The 23,618-nt window shown below is 34.6% G+C and overlaps 1 protein-coding gene across 2 annotated transcripts in view; it reads left to right on the forward strand.

The window, feature by feature from the left end:
• LOC136026504 (adenylate cyclase type 5-like) overlaps nt 1–23,618 on the forward strand; it is a 300,964-nt gene that overhangs the window by 190,921 nt on the left and 86,425 nt on the right. For both annotated transcript variants that reach the window (XM_065703133.1, XM_065703134.1), the window contains 3 exons: nt 3,509–3,667; nt 16,284–16,428; nt 20,940–21,025. In XM_065703133.1, the coding sequence (XP_065559205.1) occupies nt 3,509–3,667; nt 16,284–16,428; nt 20,940–21,025 (390 nt within the window). The remainder of the gene's footprint in view (nt 1–3,508; nt 3,668–16,283; nt 16,429–20,939; nt 21,026–23,618) is intronic.

A 23,618-nucleotide genomic window follows, 5' to 3' on the forward strand; every position in this document is an offset into this window, starting at 1 on the left:
GCGCTAAGACTGCAACTAGGAATATTAGTGAAAAAGCTTTAGGTTTAATAGAGAGTAGAAGGGGTTTGTACAAGAATTATATGAGTGATAGGTCGTACGAAAACAAAAGGAATGTAAAGAAAGTGGAGAAAGCTTTAAAATATGAACTAAGGAGATGTGAAGTGGAGGCCATGGATAAAATTGCTGAGGATCTGGAAGAAGCGACTAGACGCCATAATAGTAAAATATTATACTGGCATGTTAATAAATTGAAAGAGAGTAGTCAATGCGGTCTATTCCCAGTTAAAGATAGAAATGGGGCCACAATTATTGATAAGGAATAATTTAAAGAAGGATGAGTGGAACATTTTGAGAAAATGCTAAACCGAGATTCAGTTGCAGGAAAAGATATAGATGAAAACAAAAAAGCTTGTGATACCTTGGATGTGAAGGAAGATTTTTTTAGCTAGGAAAAATTAGCGACAGTACTAAAAGGATTAAAAAATAATAAGGCTCCAGGTTCTGATAGTGTGATAAATGAGTTTCTTAAATATGGATGCTCTGAGGTTAGGAATAAGCTACTGAAGATTATAAATATGATTTTTGAAAAAGAGGAAGTACATCATGATCTTAGGAAAATATTAATTAAACCACTGTATAAGAAAGGTGACAAGAATGAGTGTAGTAATTATCGAGGCATTAGTCTGGTCTCTGTAGGTAGCAAATTACTGAGTAATATGATACTTTTCAGGCTGAGAGATGCTGTAGACAAAGTTTTAAGGGAAGAACAGTGTGGTTTAGAAAAGGTAGAGGATGTGTCGACCAAGTTCTCACTCTTAGGTTAATAGTTGAGAAGTCCCTACGTTGTCAAAAACTTTTGGTCCTCAGTTTTATCGATTATGAGCAAGCTTTCGATTCTCTTGATAGAAGAGCATTAGCAAATGTCTTATCCTTATATATATATATAAATATATATATATATATACATATATATATATATATATATATATATATATATATATATATATATATAATATATATATATATATATATATATATATATATATATATATATATATATATATATATATATATATATATATATATATATATATATATATAATACTTAAAGTGATTTGGGCTATGTACGAGAATAATACTGCTGAGGTTAAGGTAGGGAATGAGGTTAGCAACTAGTTTTCTATTAAATTAGAGTTAAATCAGGAAGACAAGGTTGTCTTCTATCTCCCTTTATATGGATCATTTTGATGGACTTCGTCATAAGGAGTACAGGAAAGGCAATCGGAGACCACGGAATCAAATGGGGAGGAAAAACACTCCTGGACTTAGATTATGCTGATGATTTAAGCATATTAGATGAAAGTGTTAGCAAAATGAATTAATTTTTGGAGGTTTTGCGAGTTCAGGGTGCTAGAATAGGCTTGAAAATTAATGAGAAGAAGACTAAGTCACTAAGGCTAAGAATAAGTAAAGATGAAAAAGTGACGTTGGGTGACGAAATGAGTGATTGATCAATTGGGCAGCTTCACTTACCTTGGTAGTATTATTAGTAAAGACGGTGGGAGCAGTGAAGATGTTAAAAGTAGAATAGCTAAGGGTGTATTTTCACAGTTAAAAAAAGTTTGGAAGAACAGAAAATTAAGTCTGCAAACCAAGATTAGAATATTGGAATCTATAAGGATGACAGTGGTCACATATGGCTCTGAAGCATGGGTGCTCCGAAAAGCAGATGAAAATTCACTAGCTGTTTTCCAGAAAAGTTGCCTACGGATTGTTCTGGGTACCCTGCTGAATGACCGTATTTCAAACAGTAGGTTGTACGAAAGATGTGGTTCAATCCCGCTTTCTAGGGCTATAATGAAAGAAAGGTGGAGATGGCTAGGTTATGTTCTGCGGATGAAGGATGACAGATTGCCGAAGATTGTCCTTTTTGGCCAACCGTCTGGGCTACACAGAAAGCAGGTCATCATTGTCTGGGTTGGGAGTATGTCATAAATAAAGATTTAAAGGAAATGGGAACTTCCTGGGAGGGTGTAAAGAGGGAGGCCTTCAATAGATTAGATTAGAGGAGGAGCGTGCGTAGCTGTGTTGGTCTCAGGTGACTTGGCGCTGCAGGAGTTATTAGTAGTAGTAGTAGTAGTAGTAGTAGTAGCAGTAGAATAAAAGGAATGTTGTTCCTTGCTTTCAGTTGAAAAAAAAAACTTTTTTTGATTTAGTTTTTGATCGTTTTTAAACAATGCCAGGAAATCCAGCACTTCTCCATGGAAAATTCTACCCCCACCCCTGCGTAAAATATCTCCAACGAAAGTTCTTGCCACATAAAATATCTCCGCTTTCCCTTCCGTCAGAAAAAATTACACTGGACAACTCTATTCTCACTGAATTTTCCGCCAGACAATTTCTTGCAGGCAGTTCCCCGTGAAAATTTATTCTTGGCCCACTTTAATCTGAAAAATACCTTAATTTCTTATTGTTTTTCAGATCCTGCTGGAAATTACCCTCCCTGGAAAGTTTTCTCCAAAAATATTCTCCCCCCCCCCCACTGGAAAGTTTCTCCAGCTGAAACTCCCCCACGGAGAATTTCTCCCCGAAGATTTCCTTCGTGGAGAATTTCTTGTTTGGAAATCTCCCCCACAGATAGATCCTCTGGATAATTCCAACTCGGTGAAAATTTGCCCTGGACAATTACTCTTAACATTTCCAGATGTAAAATTGCGTTGACAGAGAGGAGGTAAGAGAAATAAAAAGAACCTCGTATAGAAAAACTGGCAAATCTCCCAGTATAAAACTTCCCCTGGAAATTTTAACCCCGTAAACCTCCATCACCACTCAAAAGTACCAACTCACTTCTTTTTTCTTTAGACAGATCTATCATTTGATCTGGTAATGAAAAATAACTTGAATAAATAAAAAAAAAAAATATTTATTTATTTATAATTTTTTTAAATAATTTTCTTTGTTTGTAAATATATACAATATATATATATATATATATATATATATATATATATATATATATATATATATATATATATATATATATATATATATATATGCTGAGTTTTCATTAGGATATTTCGGAACGTTTCTGTTTTCTGGCAGAAATTCACCCCTTTTTATGTTTTAATTTCTTTGTTTGAATCATCACATCTCAAGATTGAGGCAGTGTTATTCCATTTCTTTTTGGGTCATACAGAACCTTTTTGAAGGATTTGTTCCATTTTAACCACTGATCGATTTGCAAATGGAAGATAGAATTTAGGGGATATGCACTTGCACATGAATCTATTTCGGGAGGATAAGTCAATGATAAAATGAATCCAGGAGAAACAGGTTAAGTTTCATAATAAATATTGAAAGCAATTGAAGAAATGTGCAAAACCTTGAGTTCTGGTTAGAGGGACTGGATGATCAGGGACTAAAGACCAACTTTCCTTACGTAAGTTCCACTTGGTCATCAAAATCTTTTCATTTTGTCCTTTCACTTACTTTTGTTTTATTTCTAAAGGTTGGTTAGAGAAGTTACTGGTGTCAACGTCAATATGAGAGTGGGTATACATACAGGACGGGTTCATTGCGGTGTCCTAGGTCTTCGAAAGTGGCAATTTGACGTGTGGTCAAACGATGTCACGCTGGCTAATCAAATGGAATCTGGTGGCATACCAGGGTAATCTTTTTTCATTGCTAGGCCTATTTTTTTTTTTAATTCTGTGCCAATGCTTCAAGACATTAATTGATTTGTATAAATACACGTAGAGACATAAATGAACGCATCCTTGAAGAAACACAGACACATGCGAAAAAGCAACTAAGACAAATTACAGATGTTAAACTCGTCTTAAAGACTAGGATATCATTCTTTTCGTTCAGACGCTAATTGCACTTCTATTCTCTTTTCTGTGAAAGGAAGGAAAGAAAACAAAATAAACGGAAAACTTTTTTTATTAGCTTGTCAGTTTACTTGGAATGGGTTTCAAACTTTCTTGAAATAGGAATTAGACTACTGCTGGTTTTTCAGATTTGTTTCTTTACAAAATGGTAAAGAAACATAGGTAAAAAAAAAAGTTAAAGAAAAAATGGTGTCCTTTACAAAATGGTAAAATAAGTTATAATTTTGACATGCTTCAGAAAAGCAAAAGAGGAAGCAAATAAAGCTGACAATTTTTTTGGTGTTTCCACATGCAATCCTGTGAAAACGAGGGAATGAATCCCTCGTTTTCTGCATATAGAATAAGGAATTGTTCCTTTTTGTCAGATTTGTTTTTGGAAGACGGGGATCGTGTTTTCAGCAATCCTGTCTGGGGTCAAATGAAAAGAATGACGTCTTTGTGTAGGGTGAGCAGACTGCACAAGAAAGAATATAAGGGTCTAAGAACCCGAAGGGGTTAAATGATGAGTGAATCCGTAAAAGATTAATGTGGAAGAGGATCATGCATGGCAGTGTTGGCCTTGAGTGGCTAGGTCCTACATTGTTTAGTCATATGTGCGAGCAATGCAAGTCAAACAGTTCGTGGTAACGAACTGTAGTAAGGAGCGACCCGGCTCAATAGAAACCAAAACTCTAAAAAATGGAATTTTGATACATCAAAAGAATTGCATTTTAATGCTGATTTTAAATATATATGTTTCATCAAGTTTAGTCTTACGTATCAAAAGTTACGAGCCTGAGAAAATTTGCGTTATTTTAGAAAATAGGGGAAAACACCCCCTAAAAGTAATAGAATCTTAACGAAAATTACACCATCAGATTCAGCGTATCAGAGAACTCTACTGTAGAAGTTTCAAAAATGTTCTCCTATCTACAAAAATGTGGAATTTTGTATTTTTTGCCAGAAGGTAGATCATGGATGCGTGTTTATTTGTTTGTTGTGTTTTTTTCCCCAGGGGTGATCGTATCGACCCCGTTGTCCTAAAATGTTGCGAGAGGGCTCATTCTAACGGAAATGAAAAGTTCTAGTGCCCTTTTTAAGTGACCAAAAATATTGGAGGGCACCTAGGCCCCCTCCCACGCTAATTATTTTCCCAAAGTCAACGGATCAAAATCTGAGATAGCCATTTTATTCGGCGTAGTCGAAAAACCTTATAACTATGTCTTTGGAGACAACTTACTCCTCCACAGTCTCCGTGGTAGGGGCTACAAGTTACAAACTTTGACCAGTGCTTACATATAGTAATGGTTATTGGGAAGTGTCCAGGCGTTTTCAGGAGGATTTTTTGGTTGGGGGGAGGGTTTGAGAAGAGGGGGATATATTGGGGGAACTTTCCATCGAGGAATTTGTCATGGGGGAAGAAAATTTCCATGAAGGGAGCGCAGGATTTACTAGCATTATTTAAAAAATAACAATGAAAAAATAAATATGAAAAAGTTTTTTTCAGCTGGAAGTAAGGAGCAGCATTAAAACTAAAAACGAACAGAAATTATTACCCATATGAGAGGCTCACCTCCTCCTAATACCTCGCTCTTTACGCTAAAGTATTTTTAGTAATGTCAACTATTTATTCTACGGCTTTTGTGATTCAAGGGTCATTCTTAATGATTTGGGACAAAATTTAAGATTTGGTGTAAAGAGAGAGGTACTGACGAGGGGGCGAACCCTCTCATATGTGCAATAAAAACATGAGAATAAAAAATTCTTTACTTAAGCTAATTTATAAGTTACGTATATCTTTTACTAATAAAAAGATTCGTAAAAAATTAAAAGTTCTAGTTGCCTTTTTAATTAACCCAAAAACTGGAGGGCCAATAGGCTGCCTCCCCGCTCTTTTTTTTCTCAAAATCATTCGATCAAAATTATGAGAAAGCCATTTAGCAAAAAAAAAAAAAAAAAAAAAAAAAAAAATGCAAATTCCTCTGAGGAGAGCCAAAATCAAAATATGTATTGATTCAAAAACGTTCAGAAATTAAATAAAAAAAAAGTTTTTTCAACTGAAAGTAAGGAGCGACATTAAAGCTTAAAACGAACAGAAATTACTTCGTATATGAAAGGGGCTGCTTCCTCATCAACGCCCCGCTCTTTACGCTAAAGTTTTTTACTGTTTTAAAAAGAAGAGCTGAGAGAAAGAGTCAAACTTTAGCGTAAAGAGCGGGGCGTTGATGAGGAAGCAGCCCCTTTCATATACGAAATAATTACAGATCTAAATCCACACAAGCTTCATGACCCCGCCTTAGCGCTCGCGCAATGACAAACGTTTCCGATGGAAAACCATATAGCAACTGACACTATGGTTTTTGACGGTTTGTGAAGCTTTTCAAATTGCGCGCTATGAACAATTGTCATGTTTGGAGAAAATTTTGCTACTGGTATATTACCTTTACTGTGGTTTCAGAATGTAGTAAAATATGTCAGGTTGTTTTCAAACAGTTCGTGGTAACGAACTGTAGTAAGGAGCGACCCCGCTCAATAGTAAACGAAACTCTAAAAAACGGAATTTTGATGCTAAAATATACATCAAAAGAATCAGATTTTCATGCTGATTTTAAATATATAAGTTTCATCAAAATTAGTCTTTGTCATCAAAAGTTACGAGCCTGGAAAAATTTGCCTTATTTTTGAAAATAGGGGAAAACACCCCCTAAAAGTCACAGAATCTTAACGAAAATCACACCCTCGCATTCGGCGTATCAGAGAACCCTTTAGCAAAATTTTCAAGCTCCTATCTACAAAAATGTGGAATTTCGTATTTTTTTGCCAGAAGACAAATCACGGGTGCGTGTTTATTTGTTTGTTTGTTTTTTTCCCAGGGTCAACGTATCGATCAAGTGGTCCTAGAATGTCACAAGAGGGCTCATTCTAACGGAAATGAAAAGTTCTAGTGCCCTTTTTAAGTGACCAAAAAACTGGAGGGCACCTACGCCCCCTCCCACGCTCAGTTTTTCTCCAATGTCAACAAATCAAAATTTTGAGATAGCCATTTTGTCCCGCATAGTCAAAAACCATAATAACTATGTCTTTTGGAATGTCTTACTCCCCCACAGTCCCCGAGGGAGGGGCTGCAAGTTACAAACTTCGACCAGTGTTTACTTTATAATAATGGTTATTGGCAAGTGTACAGTCGTTTTCAGGGTATATTTTTTTGGTTTTGGGGTAGGGTTTAGGGGAGGGGGCTATGTGGGAGGATCTTTACTTGGAGAAATATGTCATGAGGGAACAGAAATTCAATGAAAAGGGCGCAGAATTTTTTAGAATTACTATAAAAAAAAACAATGAAAAAATAAATATGGAAAAGTTTTTTTTTCAATTGAAAGTAAAGAGTAGCATTAAAACTTAAAACGAAAAGAGATTATTACGCACATGAGGGGTTCTAAAAATACTTAGCATAAAGAGCGAGGTATTTAGGAGGAGATAAATACCTCGCTCTTTATGCTATAGTATTTTTAGTAATTTCAACTATTTATTCTACGGCCTTTCTGATTCAGGGGTCATTCTTAAAGAATTGGGACAAAACTTACGATTGTGTGTAAAGAACGAGGTATTAACGAGGGTACAAACCCCCTCATATACATAATAAAAATTAAAGAATATAAAAGTTCTACGTAAGTTAATTCTTAAGTTACGTATATTTTTTACTAATAAAAAAATTCGTTAAAAATTAAAATTTATTGTTGCCTTTTTATGTAACCGAAAAAAATTGCATGGCAACTAGGCCTCCTTCTCCATCCCTTATTTCTCAAAATCGTAAGATCAAAACTAAGAGAAAGCCATTTAGCCAAAAAAGGAATTAATATGCAAATTTCATTTTAATTGTTTATGTGTGGGGAGCCAAAATCAAACATGCATTAATTCAAAAACGTTCGGAAACTACATAAAAAAAACTAGTTTTTTTTAACTGAAAGTAAGGAGCGACATTAAAACTTAAAACGAACAGAAATTACTCCGTATATGAAATGGGTTGTCCCCTCCGCAATCCCTCGCTCTTTACGCTAAAGTTTGACTCTTTGCCACAATTCTGCTTTTTAAAACAATTAAAAGCTTTAGCGTAAAGAGCGAGGGATTGCGGAGAGGACAACCCATTTCATATACGGAGTAATTTCTGTTCGTTTTAAGTTTTAATGTCGCTCCTTACTTTCAGTTAAAAAAACTAGTTTTTTTTTATTTAATTACAACAAAAGTTGGAATATCTCTATGAAAAAAAAACAATAAAGCGAGGAATTTGTAAGTATTACACAATGTAATTTTAAGTTGTCTCTAATATTTACTAGCCAATTCATGCTTTGAAAACTATAAAGTATTTCTATTAAACTGGCAATGTTTTCCAGAAACATTGACAGTTAGCCTACATTAAATCAGAATCAATAGGATTTTTGATTCTGGCAAGTATATTGTATAATTTTTTTCTAGTCCAAAGGCAATTGACTATATCTCTTTATGAATATTGCATTACATCCGTATATCAAACAGTTTGTGGTAACGAACTGTAAGTAGGGAACGACCCGGCTCAATAGCAACCGAAACTCTAAGAACGGGAAGTTTGATACAAATAGATAAAACAGTTCGTGATAACAAACTGTAGTAAAGAGCGACCCGGCTCAATAGTAATCAAAATTCTAAAATTTGTATTAGTATTTGATACTAATAGACGCATCAAAAGAATTTTATTTTTATGCTGATTTTAAATATATTAGTTTCATCTTAGTCTTACCCATCAAAAGTTAAGAGCCTGAGAAAATTTGCCTTATCTTAATTAAAACCCCCTTAAACGTCATAGTATTTTATCAAAAATCACACCATCACATTCAGCGTATCAGAAAACGTGGAATTTCGTGGTATTAAAAATGTGGAATTTAGTTTTTTTGCCAGAAGACGAGTGCGTGTTTATTTTTTTTTTTTCCCCAGGGATGATCGCAGCGACCCAGTGGTCCTAGAATGTCGCAAAAGGGCTCATTCTAACTGAAAATAAAAGTTCTAGTTCCCTTTTTAAGTGACAACAAAATTGTAGGGCACCTAGGCCCCCTCCCCTGCCAAGTTTTCAAAATTTTGAGTCAACGAATCAAAATTTTGAGATAGCTATTTTGTTCAGCATAGTTGAAAAACCTAATAGCTATGTCTTTTGGGATGACTTACTCCCCCAAAGTCACCAGAGGAAGGACTGCAAGTCACAAATTTCGACCATTGTTCACGTATAGAAATGGTTTTTGGGAAGTGTACAGACGTTTCAGAGGGATTTTTTCTGGTTGGGGGCAGGGGGTCAAGGAGAGGGGGTCACGTGGGATGATCTTTCCATGGAGAATTTATCATGGGGGTCGAGAAATTCCATGAAGGGGGCGTAGGATTTTCTAGCATTCTTAAAAAAAACAATGAAAAATAAATATGAAAGTTTTTCAAACTGAAAGTAAGGAGCAACATTAAAACTTAAAACGAACCAAAATTACTACGCATATGAGGGGGTTTGCCCCCTTGACGCTAATTGTTTTTTTAGTACTTCCAAAAGAGCTATTTATTGTAATTAAACGGGTTTTGTGATTCAGGAGTCATTCTTAAAGAATTGGAACAAAATTTGAACTTTTGCGTAAAGAGTGAGATATTGACGAGGGGTAAACCCCCTCATATACGTAATAATTTCTGTTCAGTAATTTCTTTCAGTTGAAAAAAAACTATTTTTTTTATTTATTTTAAGTGTAATTAAAGGTGCTGAACTTTATAGATAGTTTCAAAAGTATACCCTGTTCTATTTCACGGCACGCACTGAAGTGGAGCTTTTATGGAAAGCTTCAAGAGAAAAGCTTTTCATTTCACATGGGGATGGAGCTTTCTTTTCAGCTTAAAGTTGCAGAAAAATTCTTTAGCTTCCGGTCTTTGTGGGGGAAAAGGACAAGCTAAATTTTATTTCGAGACGTACGCTACGTACGTTATTCTTGTATTTATGTTGCCCGATAGATTTTCAGTTAGCTTATTTGAAAATGCTTAAGAAACACACAAACAAGATATTAGCATTACAAAGACTATATGGATTTTAAATGTGAGGGAGGGTAGCATAAGAATAGGATTTAAGCACTACCCAACATCCGTTAATGTTAAAAATTGACTTTTGTAACGGACCATTTTTCGAGAATGTATTTTCATTATTTGGTGTTTTTGGGCTATATTCTGTGGTTTTGTTCTGACATTTTATCGGTGCTTGATACCCAATAGGTTTTATGTTCATTTGGTCTGATTTGAAGTTAAACTACATGACCAACTCGGATTGCATTTAATGGTATCACATGGGTGATAAGGCTCATGTCATATTTGAGCAATGTCATTCAACCAACTGCAACAGAGGTTCAACCATCTCAAATTAATTTTTTCTTTATAATGATTAGGTCCATACCACCATTTTAGTAAACACAATCTTCCCTCCTTCTTTTTCATGGTGATTAACAATCAAAAGGGGCGAGTACAAAAAGTGCAAATTAATAGTTCTATGACAAAGAATAGTCTTTCATCCTTAGAGAAATTACACCCTAGGGTATTCGTATAGGGTGTGGCTTTCCAAAATTTTAAAATAAGTCATAATTTTATATTTAAATTACTAATTATATCTTTAGTTTCATTTTTGTTATCACAAAAAGAGTAATCAGAAACACTGATAAACACGTCTCTGTAAATACTAAGAGCTAATGTGAAAGCGGAGTATTCTGTTATAAACTAAAGATACTGTCTAAAATCAAAGGACTGAAATTTTCGAATTGATTATGCTGGAGTTGGTTCAGAATTATTATTTGGGGGAAATCTGTAAAATTTGGGCTCCTCTATTGGTATTTTTACCACTCCATGCCTGCATATAGTGCAAGTTCCCACCTTTGGCGGGGAACGTGCCCTTAAAACTAACCTCTGGATTCACCCCTAGAAGTTTCAGAAAACACCTTTTTGATGCCTTTTACTTTAAGTAAATTTAAGTTCTCTCTTTTTTTGCTGTAACTTTTAAATTGCCTTCCCTCTTTTTTTTATTTTGAGGACCAGATATGGAATGTACAGAAAGAATTAGCAACAAGATCCTCATCAACTACTTCATAAAAAACGAGGTTATAGCTCAGTATAACTATAGCTCATAATTTATATCTTCTATATTCTTTAAGTAAAATTGGACATCCAAATATTAGGTTTCCATTCAAATCGTTGAAAAAGTACTAAATTGTATTGAAAGGATATACAAAGCAGAGGCTTGCATTAAAAAATGATGCAGCTGGTGATGATGGCTGAAAGAAGAACAGTTATCAAAACTAATTCATGTTTTTTAGAGTTTACTTTGTTGCATTAAAGAACCCAAATCTAATATTTGTTTCGTGAAAACTCTAAAGAAAACGAATTAAGCATATGAAGTTTTTTTTTTAGGGAATTCTCCCCAATCTAAAAATATATTTTTATCTTACCTAATTCGATGGAAATTTTTTGTCATTTATTCTTCTATAATCCCTTGAAAGAAACTAAAAGGCAGATCATCAATAGGAAGCTTAAACAAGTTCCTACCAAAGATAGTTCAATACTGAAAATGTCTTAGTAATCCTATGTTAGTGTATTCCTATTGAACCCGTTCTCAACAGAGCAGGTTCTTGTTATACAAACAGAACTCACCTACTTTAGTTCTAATATCTCTTATTTAAAAAAGAAATAGATTAAAATACACAATAACCGTTTTTATTTAACTAGTTCATCACTAAGGCCTACTTAAAATGGATATTCAAATTTCTTAGAATCCACAGCCTTTAGCAATTAAAGCCTTTTTTTGGTAGCGTTTTACTATACTTCAACTATTTGATAAGGTCCCTAATCTTTTGAAATAAGAGCTCCCTACAAGGAATATAGAAGCTCTTGCCAAAGTGATATCAATACTAAAGATATGTTAACAATCTTATATTATTTTAATACTGGTGTCTTAGTTGATCTTCTTTTTGGTCGAAATGGATTCTATTTATAAAAGATAATAGAACTGATTTTGGTTTTTGTGCCTCCTCTCTAAAGAACAAAGGATTTAAGTATTCAAAGTTTTTTCCAAATAAGTGATCCCAATTCTACTATCATTACTTAAAATGTATTGAGAATTAAAAAGAATCAAAATAGATTGTTTATGCTGTGAATTTTAATTTTTCATAGCATCAAAAAAAATGATCATAATAACCAAAATTAGTGAAAAGATCTAGTGAAATACAATTTGACAGTTCAATAAATATTTATATTAATTTTTGAAAGTTTGAGCGTATTTGTACTTATTAACGTTATAAATACAAAATGACATTTTTCAAAATAAAATTGGTAGTAAGAGTAGCAGATACCCCTCTTAGCCAAACTGCACGTGCATCGTCTGTTTTAGTTTTGTTCAACATCCTGCTCAACATTCACTGAAAATTCCACTGTTATAAGCTTTTCATATACTATAAACTACTATATATATATATATATATATATATATATATATATATATATATATATATATATATATATATATATATATATATATATATATATACTACTATACTATATACTACTATATACTAATGTAATTTGTACTAATGCACTATGTACTAATGTATTATGCTATATTAGCAGCACTATATTACCCCTCCTCGATACCCTACGCTTTACGCTACAGTTTGACTGTTTGTCCCATTATTTTTCCAGAACGACTCTTAAATACAAGGACAGTTTAATTAAAATGAGAGGTTTTTTAACTGCTAAAAAAAAAATTGGGTGTGGGGTGTTCTGAGAGGGAGTCCTTCAGATGCGGTGTGGTTTCTGTTCGTGTTTGGTTTTGGTGTTGCTCCTTACTTTAGGTTGAGGGACTTGTTTTTTTTTTATTTGATGAATCAAAAGAATCTACTCTATAATGATTCCAATGAAATGAGTTTCATTATGCTTTGATTCAGCGAATTGGAGAACTCCATTACCGACTTACTGCAAAATAAAGACGACAAGGACTAGAGCTTGTGTGTGAAAAGGGAAATCATAAAATACATAATCCGCCCATTGAAAAAAAATTATGCTATGGGGTTAACAGTTTTGTTTCCTTGCACCGCACAGGATTGAACCCGAGAACTCTTGCACACGGAAACTCGGCTTGTTCCACTACGCTGGTACAAGGTGAATGTATTTCGTCATTCTGGGAGACTATAATGTAAATTTCGTAAATATAGTGTAAATATGTATGATTTTGCTCTTGTATTTAGTGAAGTTACCAGTCCTGGTTTATTTTGCTTGTCACCTTTCTAACGCATTAAGCAAGTAAAAAGAAGTTGACCTATCCATAAATTAACTCTAGTGGGGAGGGGCTAGGAAGCTAAGGTGAAAAAAGTTGTCATGGAGGGAATTCTCTTGCCTTTCTTGTTTTGTTTTTTCAACTGTGCTGGGATTGGCAGTCCTCCAATCAAAGTTAATAGTTTCTTAGACCACAGTGCCCTCCTTTTAATGCATTAATTTTGAAAAAAAAACTGCCTAAAAAGAAGTTTCCTAAAGAAAAGTAAAGGCCATATTAAACTTAATATCAGAAAAAATAGAAACCTACAATAACTCAAATTCAAAACAAATAGAAATTACTATTAAAGAATATATGAAACCTAAAATGAACAGAAATTCAATAAGCAATCATGACAAACAAACAAACAATAGTTACTAATATAAATGATTGAATAAATCTTAAAACGAGTGAAACTTCAATTGAATATGCAAATCCAGCTTGAAATGAACAAAAATCTTTACAAAAAAGAGTTTGGGTTTTGCCTCTTTCTTTCACTGTAAAAGTCTAAAACCTATTGCGACATTGGCCTTTATTGAAAACTACATGTGTGTTGAACAGTTTTGAAAAGTACAAATGAAATCAAACTGAATGTTTGATTAATTGTTGAAAGATCATCAGTTCAAGATTTGATTTCACTGCAATTTTATTGTCATTTTCAATGCTGCAATAACAGGGAAACAAAATATTTGTAATATAATTCGTTTTCAGTGAAGCACCAATGACGTAGTATGATTTAGACTTTTGAAGTTTGGCAAGGGGTTAGTATCCAAACTCTTGTTTGTAGTGAAGGTATTTTTGTCTTGAACAGTTTTGGAAAGAACTAATAAAATCAAACTAAATATTTATATATAATGATATTAACTGCTGAAAGATCATCAGTTCAAAACTTAATTTTACTGTAACTTCTAGGTTTATTTTCAATGTTGTAATAAGTACAAAAGGGACTAATTTGTATTATAATTTGTTTTCAGTAAAGTGCCAATGAAGCAGTAGGTTTTAGACTTTTACAGTGAAAGAAGTCATGATTTTTAAATTTAAACAAAATGGGAATAGTTGTGGGAAAAGTCAAAGTCATGGCCAATTGTAGAAAAAGCCAAGACAGATTGTCCAATTAAGTGGCCAGCCCAGTCAAGGTTAATTTTACCCCCCCCCCTTTTGATTGCCGTTGTTATTAATTTCTGAAAGTTTGAGCGTATTTGTACTTATTAACGTTATAAATACAAAATGGCATTTTTCAAAATAAAATTGGTAGTAAGAGTAGCAGATACCCCTCTTAGCCAGACTGCATGTACATTGTCTGTTTTAGTTTTGTTCAACATCCTGCTCAACATTCACTGAAAATTCCACTGTTATAAGCTTAGTCATGGTAGTAGTATTAGCAGACACAGGCGGATTAAGGGGGGTTGGGGGACCCCTCAATGTTTTTCTGGCGCCCCCTTTCTCTGTTTTTTCTTTTTTTCAATCTTTTCTTTTTAGAATAAATTTACCCATTTAATCAATTCTTGCTATATTTATCACCTCCCCCCCCCCAAGATTTTGTTCATTGACGCCCTCGTCACATTGGATCTTCCCCAAGATATTGCTCTAGATCTTCCCCTGTTAGCAGCAACAGTAAAAGTAGTAGTAGTTGTAGTGATAGAAGTAGTTTAGTTTGTTTAGCATCTCAAGCAACATGCCCTGAAAATTTCAAACTGATGGTGTATTAAGTTTCTGAAATATTTATGTGTATTTTGATTCAGTTCAGCATCTTCCTCATTATACCCTGATTGTTTTAATTTAACACCCTTAGCCTCAGTAGTATTAGTAGTAGTAGTAGCAGTAGTAGCAGTAGTATTAGTAGTAGCAGTATTAGTAGTAGTAGTAGTAGTAGTAGTAGTAGTAGTAGTAGTAGTAGTAGAAGTAATAGTGGTAGTAGTAGTAGTAGTAGTAGTAGTAGTAGTAGTAGTAGTAGTAGTAGTAGTAGTAGTAGTAGTAGTAGTAGTAGTAGTAGTAGTAGTAGTAGTAGTAGTAGTAGTAGTAGTAGTAGTAGTAGTAGTAGTAGTAGTAGTAGTAGTAGTAGTAGAAGTATTAGTAGTAGTAGCAGTAGCAGTAGTAGTAGTAGTAGTAGGCATAAAAGTATTAGTAGTAATAGCAGTAGCAGTAGTATTCGTATGCACTATGTCCTTTTGGGTAGTTCAACATTCCTGTCAACATGCCCTGGATGTTTTGAGCTAATGCCATAAGCCGTTACTTAGGTATTTCTAAAATACCCTTTTAACAACTAGCATGCAAATAGTGGGTTTTGACTTTATTTAAAATCCCTTTCAACATTCCCTGATAGTTTCACCCATAGTAAATTAGCCTTAGCAGCAATAATAGTATGCAAATAGTGCCTTTTTGTGGGTTCAACATCTTCAACATAGCCTGAATGTTTCCAATTAATATTATTAGCCGTTCCTGAGATATTGCTGATACATCTTTTGGACAACGTAAATTCATAGTGTGTATTTTAATATAGTTTAACACCAGCCTTAATATTTCCTTAAAATTTCAACTTAATGCCCCTTTGGAAGCAGTAGTATTATAGTAACCTTTTTCTAGAACTCGGATCCCACTATGGAATTTGCCATTGGAGAAGGGATGCCTGTGGTGGAAGAGTACTCGGCTTTTTTTGAACATTTCTTGATGAATAATTTCAAAAAATATAAGTTAGACATGCCTAGGGGGTAATGTGTATCTAGGGGAAACCACCGAATCCTACTCGCCTACTCCAATTCCTGTTCCGGCACTTAGAATTATTCTTGCAAAAGTAGAAGTTTTTGTGACTGCAACAATTTTATTTTGCATTGTTTTACTTGGAACAGACGTCTTGTTGTTCTGGGAATATAATCTAGGGATATTATAATATTTCCTTTTTTAGGAGTATTTACTTTACTAAAGAAACAAAGAGACATCTTGGAAAAAAAAAACTACAAAAGGGAACCTGGATCTTGAGGGGAAGAAGATTCTTACTAAAAATATCTTTATATAGAACCTTCTAGTATCAATATAATCTTGAAAAAAGTTTAGAGATCTTATAATTTATTCTTTTTTAGGAGAATTCATGTTACTAAAGAAACACTAAGGTATCTTGGGAAGGACTATAAAGTTGAGCCTGGACTTGGAGCGGAAAGAAATTCTTATCTGAGGGACCTTAATGTTGAAACCTACTTAATTATCCCTGACGAAGAATATAGAGATGTAAGTTTAATCTTTGATGTTATCAAAATTCTTAATGAAGTCTGAGATTCATGAGCTGAGTGAATGAATGGAATCAATGAACTAGAACTGAATGTGTACTGGTAAGCAACAGCAACAATAAAAAAAGAGAAATAAAGCTTAATAAAGGCAAGAAACTATTTAACGAATTTTAAAAACCAGAAAAGTCCCCACCCTAAGTGAAGAAAGTTAACGCAAATTTTTAGTTATTTCTCTTCATCAAGGCTTTTCCCTTATGTCCATTATAATTTAAATATATTTTTGAATTAAAATAGAATAGTTGTGGGCGTCAAGTCATGGCTAATTGTGGAAAAAGCCAAGACAGATAGTCCAATTGAGTGAGAAGAAAAACCTGGCATTCATTCCCCCTCCCCCATTCATTGCCGACGTTATCATCTCCCACTTATGCTACACCTCTCATGTCACTCCACAGTGCCGAACTAGAGTCAATCTGTTGGAGCGTCTCCCCGGCTCGGCATACTGGGTTCTTCCATTATAATTGTCTTTCTTTATTTATTTCTTAAATTGAATAAATATTTTGTATACTTTGCAATAAATATTTCCATCTTTTTTCAATTGAATCATGGTCAGGCTCCTAGGATTTTCTTATTGAAAACAAGAAAACAATATATCTGATTGAAAATTTAGTTCTCTCATTTTTAATGGCTCTCGTTATTCATTATAAAAAAAAAATCTAAAGGCTCCGAACCATCTAAACTTGACTTAGACGACTTTGCCATTAACATCATTTAAATAATCTCTGACTAGAAGTTTTGGAATATAAGTTTGAGCACCGAGGGTTTTGTGTTTTGGGAAGGAAGTCTCTTGTGCAAATGAATCTTTCACTTCACAACAGTTTAACAAGCTGGAGCCCTAATCCTTACAAAAATGACACCATTATGTTCAGAACGTTTAAGGGCATCTTAAAACAGCGGAGATTTGAAGTTCTAGCAGTTCTGTACAAAAGGTTGTTCTATAATCAGTTATAGTGAGCAAAGACATTTCAGGCCAGTTCTAGAAATTTAAGATTTATTTTAAGGGAGGAGGGTGGGAGAAATTATCTAGCAATTATGCGTTATGCTTTGAATTCTGAGTATGGAGTTGAAATGTTGATTGCCATGTAGGTATGTTATAAAATAGCTCTATAGTATACTTTTGTAGGCATTATTTATAATGGACTTAAGCCTAGTCTATTTGAGGTTTTTTGTTCAAGTTATAACAGATAAACACTTTTACATTAAATATGATTAAGTATAATACAATGACGAACTTTTTAATTTTTTTCTAAATTCACAGCGCCAGGTACAATTGAATATTTGATTTGCCATCAAGGTTTTAGATGATTTTGAACCTCCTTTCGAAAGACCACCAGAGAAACTCTTAGAGATAAAGTCCAAAGGAAGATCATTCGAATTCTGAGTGCAATGTCGAATGAAGCTGTTCTTCAAATAGTCTGGTCTCTGCGTGCCCATCTGAAGATAACTGAACCAAGCTCTGTACTTGTTTGTTCTGTGCTTGTTCTTTTTGTTTGTTTCTGGGGCTTGACATTGAGGGGTACAATACATAAAAGCTCAAGAGAAGGATGTGAATTTGTGTACTTGTAGAAAACAGACAATGACCCTGAACAAACTTCTCATTAATAGACTGGAGAGAGTCGTGGGGAAAGATTGAACCTTCCCTATTAGCTCTATACAGCCATCCATACTTGGCAATGGGTGTGATGCAAAACTTGTAAAATGGGATGATCAAGGTGTGTGGTAGAAGGTTTTTGCAGCTTATAGTGATTCCCAAATTTCTTGCACACGAGGCTCTTATTAGATCGAGATGGGATCTCTAAGAGGAATCCAGGGAAAAGTACATTCCATGGAAGCAAAGCTTTTCAACTTACTTTATAGCTTCGTTCATGAACAAGAAGTTGGGGTATATGTGCCGTACTTTCGATTGGGAGATCATCATACCTTTTGTTTTGGATTAATTTAAGCTGACCATTCAGGCATCAAAAAACTTTTCAATGTCCAAAGGTACAGTTTGTAGGGGCAGGGAGGCTTGGACTGGGTTTTCATGTTGTGAAATGACTAAGTGGGTCGTGGTGTCATTGGAGAAGTGATGCAAAGGGCTCGCAGCGCTGTCTCCCCTGATACTTATGTCGATAATGAAAAGTTTAGGTCCCAATATACAACCTTGGGTTACGCCTAGTCTCATTACATATCTAAAAGACGTGAACCGTCAAGAACAACCCATAGTGAACAATCAAAATGATAGCCATCAATCAATTTTAAAAGACTTCCTCTGACACCATATGTGTAAAGATTCTTTAGTTGGCGACGATGCCGTGCTCGGTCAAAAGCTTTAGTAATGTCAAATGAAAATAACCCGATATCTTCTCCTTTTGCAAGATATTCAATTTACTCCTCGTGTTAGGCTATTAATCAGTGAGGCACTGACATGCGGAGAACATACTGGCGGTCACATAAGAGGTCATTTGGCTATAGGTACTGATATTGTGTATGGTTAGAAATGCTTTCATAAGCTTTCCTATTGAGGAGAGGAAGCTAATAGGCATATTTGATCCCAAATTCATTAGATTACCATTTGGCCTAGGCATAGAAATGACACCTAGAGATTGATATAGGTTCCAGTTGCAAAAAAAAGCCAGAAAAGCAATGAAAAAGGGTAATCTTATTTGGGACTGTAGGGCTTCAAGACAACATTTGGTTCAGCGTAAGGACCCATGGATTTCGTCGGACCGAGATTCTGCTGAATGTGAAGGGCTTTAGAAGTGGAATAGTTCACCTGATCAAGGACAGTATTGGTTCGATCAGGGTAATCGGGAACTTTTTACCGTCGTCGTCCATATTTATGAATTCGGCACACGCTTTAGCAAGTGGTTCGGTCTTTTCTTGTGGATCTTGAACGTTAGTCCCGTTGTAAATTTTCAGGGAAGGTCCTTCAGATGAAAATAAAGCCTCTTTAATAATTCTTCACTGGCTCTTGATAGAAGTATTTTGAACTTTGATAGCGAATTCATTATTTTTTTTTTACTGAGCCCGTGACTGCTGAATCGTGTGAACCATGCCTTTACGGCTTTTATGACATCAAGCATGTCTTTTTTGCTCTTTGAGAGTAGCCATCACCTGCGTGCTTTTGTTTTTTTTTTATAGCCTTTTTTAATTAGAATTTGAACCAAGGTTTTTCTTTGCTGGACACCAGGATCTGCTTTGACGGAATATAATTAGCGATACAGTTGAGTATGACTTGCTGATGATTTTCTGTAGCTTTCTCGGGCCTTTAAGGAGTAAGGCTTCCCATTCCTAAGATATCTACGCGGAATGACGACAACGTTGATAGTTGTGAAGGCATGAGTGTTACCTTTAAGAAAAGTCGGGGGACCCGTAAGAAAGAGAAAAAAAAATAATAGTTTCTGTCTAGTTCATGCTAGGTATTGAATTCAACAAGTTGTTCAAATCCAAATGAGGTAAAAAGATCAGACACGTCTAACTCCTCCTTACCCGTGTTTTTGATACGGTCATAAGCTATGTCATAAGCTATGATAGATGTAAAACACTCCGCGGAGGATGAAGTATGAGTTAGTGTTTTTACCACGAATGTAATCAAGGAAGGCCTCAAGGTAACTAGCAGCCTGACCGTTTGGACTGTTATATAAAGTCCCGATGATCCCACACTTATTTGGAAAGGTCACCCGTAGCCCACAGAATTTTTTCAACTGCTGAGTTTGAGAGATTCAGACATGATTATGATGTTTGGCTCTGTAAATAAATGGAAATATCTCCTCCTCTGTAAATAAATGGAAATATCTCCTCCTCTCTATTTACCACCGTCTGTGCGTTGTTGGTCCCATCTGAGGAGCGTGTACCCCTGTTCAGCAGCCTCACTGCTAAGTCTCTTTTGGTTACAAAACAGAGGAACAGGTCAAAATTAGTTCTGAGACCCCGTACATCCATTTACGAACTTTGTATGTGCTTTATTGACCTCGTACTCGGCCACCGTAAACTTTCTTCCCCTAAAGGCAAATATTTCACTGAAGGATAAAATGTCTTAAAATATTTTTTGTTCCACAATGGCTTTTTTCCCCTTAAACATAATCCAATTAGAAACTTACCATGGTAATTTAACACTCTTCATATATTGTTTGGTGACAAGGCATCACTCGTTCTTTATACATCCCTAGTTGATGCAGTCGGGCTAATAACCTCATAGTTGTGACACATTTTTGAACAGTGTTTTACTCTCTGACGTTTGTATTGGCACCACAGTAATAAATGACATCAAAATTGTCACACAGAAACTTTGGTACAATTTGAAACTGTTGATGAGGTAGGATCCAGTTTATTTTTTATGTTTTTACACCACTTTGCCTCAAATTGAGTCCCCTAAATAATATTTCATTCATGATTGTGATGAATTTGGTTGTGTTTTATTTTGTCCAGGAAGCGTGGTCTATCATATTCATAGTCTTCATTTTTCATTTTCAGCATCATGCGAGAAAATCAGCTCTCAACGGTGCTGCAGGAAGTGCCAAAGACTTTCGGAAGTCGGACGGAAAGCAAATTCAAAATAAGTAGGTGACATCTACTGGCTACCCTTAGATCTAGAATTCAATAAATATAACATACTTAACTTTTGCGAAGTAAATCATTGGGCAATGAAGCTTATCTTCACAATTCAATACATCTGCTGAAATTTATATAAAATTTAAATTAGATATTTATATTAAAATTTAAAAATCTAAGTTACAGATTTGAAGGAGGGTGAAGCCGAAGTTATTAAACCAGCTCACTAGGAAGAGGCATTATTTAGATTAAAACAAAATAGATAAATAAAAAACAGCCGAAGATAGAATGTGTGTCTAAATGTGTGACTTTAGTTTAGAATATAATGATTAAAATTCAATTTGTTGGTATGCGGCTAAAGTCTTTAAATTTTATAAATATCGGTAATTTGTTGGGCAATTTCACTGTTTCTAATTCATCAAGGTGGTAAAAACTTGTAAGAGGGACTTGTTAAAAGAGGATGCATCCAAATGAAAACCTGAAGATCAAGTGCCATACGCCAAAAGTGACTATAACATTTAAGTATTATGCCCCGTAAGGCAGTAAGTTATCAGAAGTTAACAGTTCTGATAACTACTTAAAGCGCATTCGTCCCAGAACATAAATACAGTATTTAAAAAACAGAAACTGTAATTATAGAACCTTTATCTAATAAGACTAATGGCTATAGAGTATTGCGTAGTTGTACATTATCTAATATGGTGATGCCCAATGGATTATTTGATTAAACGAGGATATTTAAGTCCAATAGTAGTTATAGCCCCATGTTTTCAAACTCTATATGAAAACCTCTTTAAGTTCTTTGCAACGAACTGTAGTAAGGAGCTATCCGGCTCAATAGTAACTAAAACTCTAAAAACCAGAGTTTTGATACCAATAGTTACATCAAAAGAATCGCATTTTAATGCTGATTTTTTTTTAGAAAATAGGGGAAAACACCCCCCTAAAAGTCATAGAATCTTAACAAAAATACACCATTAGATTCAGCGTATCAGAGAATCCTACTGTACAAGTTTCAAGCTCCTATATATAAAAATGTGGAATTTTGTAATTTTTGCCAGAAGACAGATCACGGATGCGTGTTTATTTGTTGTTTTTTTTTTCGGGGGTGATCGTATCGACCCATTTGTCCTAGAATTTTGCGAGAGGGCTCATTCGAGCCAAAATAAAAAGTTCTAGTGCCCTTTTTAAGTAACCAAAAAAATTGGAGGGCACCTACGCCCCTTCCCACGCTCATTTTTTCCCAAAGTCGTCGGATTAAAATTCTGAGATAGTCATTTTATTGAGCATAGTCGAAAAATCTTATAACTATGTCTTTGGGAAAGACTTACTCCCCCACAGCCCCCGTGGGAGGGGTTGCAAGTTTCAAACTTTGACCAGTGTTATGTTACATGCAGTAATGGTTATTGGGAAGTGTACAGACCTTTTCAGGGGGATTTTTTGGGTTAGAAGTAAGTAGTTGAGAAGAGGGGGTTATGCGGGGGAAACTTTCCATGGAGGAATTTATCATGGGGAGAGAAAATTTCCATGAAGGGGGCGCAGGATTTTCTAGCATTATTTTGAAAAACAATGAAAAAATAAATATGGAAAACTTTTTTCAACTGAAAGTAAGGAGCAGCATTAAAACTTAAAACGAACAGAAAGTATTGGGCATATAAGAGGTTCACCTCCTCCTAATACCTCACTCTTTACGCTAAAGTATTTTTAGTAATTTCAACAATTTATTCTATGGCCTTTGTGATTCAGGGGTCTTTCTTAAGGAATTGGGACAAAATTTAAGCTATAGTGTAAAGAGCGAGGTATTGACGAGTGAGCGAACCCCCTCATATACGTATAAAAAAATACGAATATAGAAGTTCGTTACGTAAGCTAATTCGTAAGTTACGTATATCTTTTACTAATGGAAACGTTCGTAAAAAACTAAAAGATCTAGTTGCCTTTTTAAGTAACCAAAAATTGGAAGGCAACTGGGCTTCCTCCCCGCTCCTTTTTCAGATAATCTTTCGATCAAAACTATGAGAAAAAGTTCATTTTTGGCAGTTTCACTTTATGTTAGAAAGCAAATACACAAAGTTAGCTGCAAAAATTAAGCCTTAATTTAAACTATCGAGTTTCAGGGGGCTTTAGCTCTCCTCATGTTTAGGGTAACGATCTCTTTTACCGTTCATCTAAGAGCTCTGCTTGAATTTGATTATTCTCCTCAAATTTAGGCTAAACTTTAATCTAGCATTGAAGATGAAAGAAACTAAGTTAATTTTTTTTTACATGAAATTAAAGGAGCGACATTAAATCTTAAAACGAACATAAATCATTACGTATGTGAAAGTAGTTGCTAGTTCCTCAACCCCCTCCTCTTTACGCCGCTGTTTTACTTTATGTCTCCAATCTTTTAAGATCGATAGCCCTAGAACAAGATCCATTGGAATGGAATAGAACGTATTTTTACAATATTTGAAGAGTGAAAAAGCCCAGTGATTTGTATTTGCTTGAATGAAACAATTTTCAGTTCAATTTTTTTAAAAGGCAATCGGCTGCGTGTTTATTGCACTTATGAATGGTTTCAGGTTGGCATTGTAAAACTTAATCATATATAGCGGGAGT

This window comes from Artemia franciscana, chromosome 4 (genome assembly GCF_032884065.1).
Source record: "Artemia franciscana chromosome 4, ASM3288406v1, whole genome shotgun sequence".
NCBI classification, from domain to species: Eukaryota; Metazoa; Arthropoda; class Branchiopoda; order Anostraca; family Artemiidae; genus Artemia; species Artemia franciscana.